Source organism: Amphimedon queenslandica, unplaced genomic scaffold, assembly GCF_000090795.2.
Source record: "Amphimedon queenslandica unplaced genomic scaffold, v1.1 AMPQUscaffold_7999_Cont20054, whole genome shotgun sequence".
NCBI classification, from domain to species: Eukaryota; Metazoa; Porifera; class Demospongiae; order Haplosclerida; family Niphatidae; genus Amphimedon; species Amphimedon queenslandica.
The window spans coordinates 1-1630 of record NW_003551721.1 but is presented as its reverse complement, the minus strand read 5'-3'; the positions used below and the strand labels follow the sequence as shown (position 1 = coordinate 1630).

The 1630-nt window shown below is 37.4% G+C and overlaps 1 protein-coding gene across 1 annotated transcript; it reads left to right on the top strand.

The window, feature by feature from the left end:
• The first annotated feature begins 351 nt into the window (after positions 1-351).
• On the top strand, positions 352-789 carry LOC105315799 (translation initiation factor IF-2-like). Its single transcript, XM_011410549.1, has one exon. The coding sequence runs from the start codon at positions 352-354 to the stop codon at positions 787-789; it is 438 nt and encodes a 145-aa protein (XP_011408851.1).
• The last annotated feature ends 841 nt before the right edge of the window (positions 790-1630 follow it).

Genomic DNA, 1630 nt, shown 5'->3' with positions numbered 1-1630 from the left:
AAACTTTTAGAAACAATGATTGTCTAACAAAGCACTCACAGGTTGATATTTTCCATTATAACACTCAATTTTAAAATCCGCCATAAGGGCCCTTTTGTCAATTATGGTCACATTTAAGAAAAGTTAACTTTATAGATCTACATGTACATAATAATTTAATAAAAGTTATAGTTCTTTGTCGTGCTGCCGTTCCTCCTGCCCCTGCCTCAGCCTCTTGGCCTGCCTCTCGGAAGATTGTTGTACTAAAGTAAAATGGAATCGAAAGGTGATTAATTGGTATTTATATAAACTGCAGATCATAACTAAAATAATCTTACAATATCTCTATTGATTTGACGTAGCTGCCATATAATGAGCTGCCTCTGCCTTTGCAGAGCAGCAATGTCAAGAGGACCTCCAGCTCCAGCTGGATGGAGTGCTGGAGCAGCAGGGGGATGTGGCGGAGGACCTCCAGCCAGCAGTGGAGGACCACCAGCCACTGGTGGCGGACCTCCAGCCAGCAGTGGAGGTCCTCCAGCCAGCAGTGGCAGACCTCCAGCCAGCAGTGCCAGACCTCCAGCCACCGGTGGAGGACCTCCATCAACTGGTGGAAGACCACCAGCTACTGGTGGGGGACCACCAGCCACTGGTGGCGCACCTCCATCCACTGGTGGAGGACCTCCAGCTACTGGAGGTGGCCGAGGAATTGGTGGTGGTGGTGGAGTATCTGGTGGTGGTGGTGGCGGGTCTCCGGTAGGTGGTGGTGGAGGCCCTCCAACTACTGGTGGTGGTGAAGGAGGACCTCCATGATGCTCATCGTAGTCCATAAACTATAAGAAAACATAATGATAGCTAATGTAAGTTTTTAACTGAACTTGCTGCTTTTTCAATAAAAAAAAAATTGCTAAGGAACGCAGAGGATAAGTTTGTGAGCTGTGAGCGGGAAAATGGCAACTGAACTGAAGCTGAATGTAAACTTAAATAGTTTCAGAACAGGATATAGATCTTAGTAATGACAATAATTATAATAATGATTAAATAATTATTGGCTAGGCTATGAATATAATTTATGATTCAAAAATTCAAAAAAATAATGATTGCCATGAAAACTGTTTTTATAATGCGGTAGGTCTTCGTCTTCATATGGTTCTTATTTCAAAATTCTTTTTTCGAGTAATGAACTGATACCTAAGGCAAAAATTATAATTAGGATAATTAATTAATTAAATTTAATAAAAAGTATGGAAACAAGTAAATAAAAAAAAATCTATTAAATAAGAAAAAGTAGGGTTGCCAAAAAATAAATGAAACTAGGGGGTTGAGTTCAACCATAATAATAATTAATTGTTCAATTAATGATAATAAACTTTAATTAATAAAAAAATAATTTATTTATAAAAATAATACAAAAATTTCAAACCCTACTTTGCTGAAAATGAAGGACTATTGTTTCCTTTAGAATGAAAAATTTTAATGAAAGAATGATGACCAAACTGCTTAGTTCCAGCCTACACAAGCGTGGCGAGTCCAATTAAAATTCCTAACAAGTATACATATATACATTAATATTTTTAATTTTTGATATTGTTCTGAATCACAAAATTCAAAGAATGGAATAGCCAAATAATTATCAATTATTTAGATTTTTTTA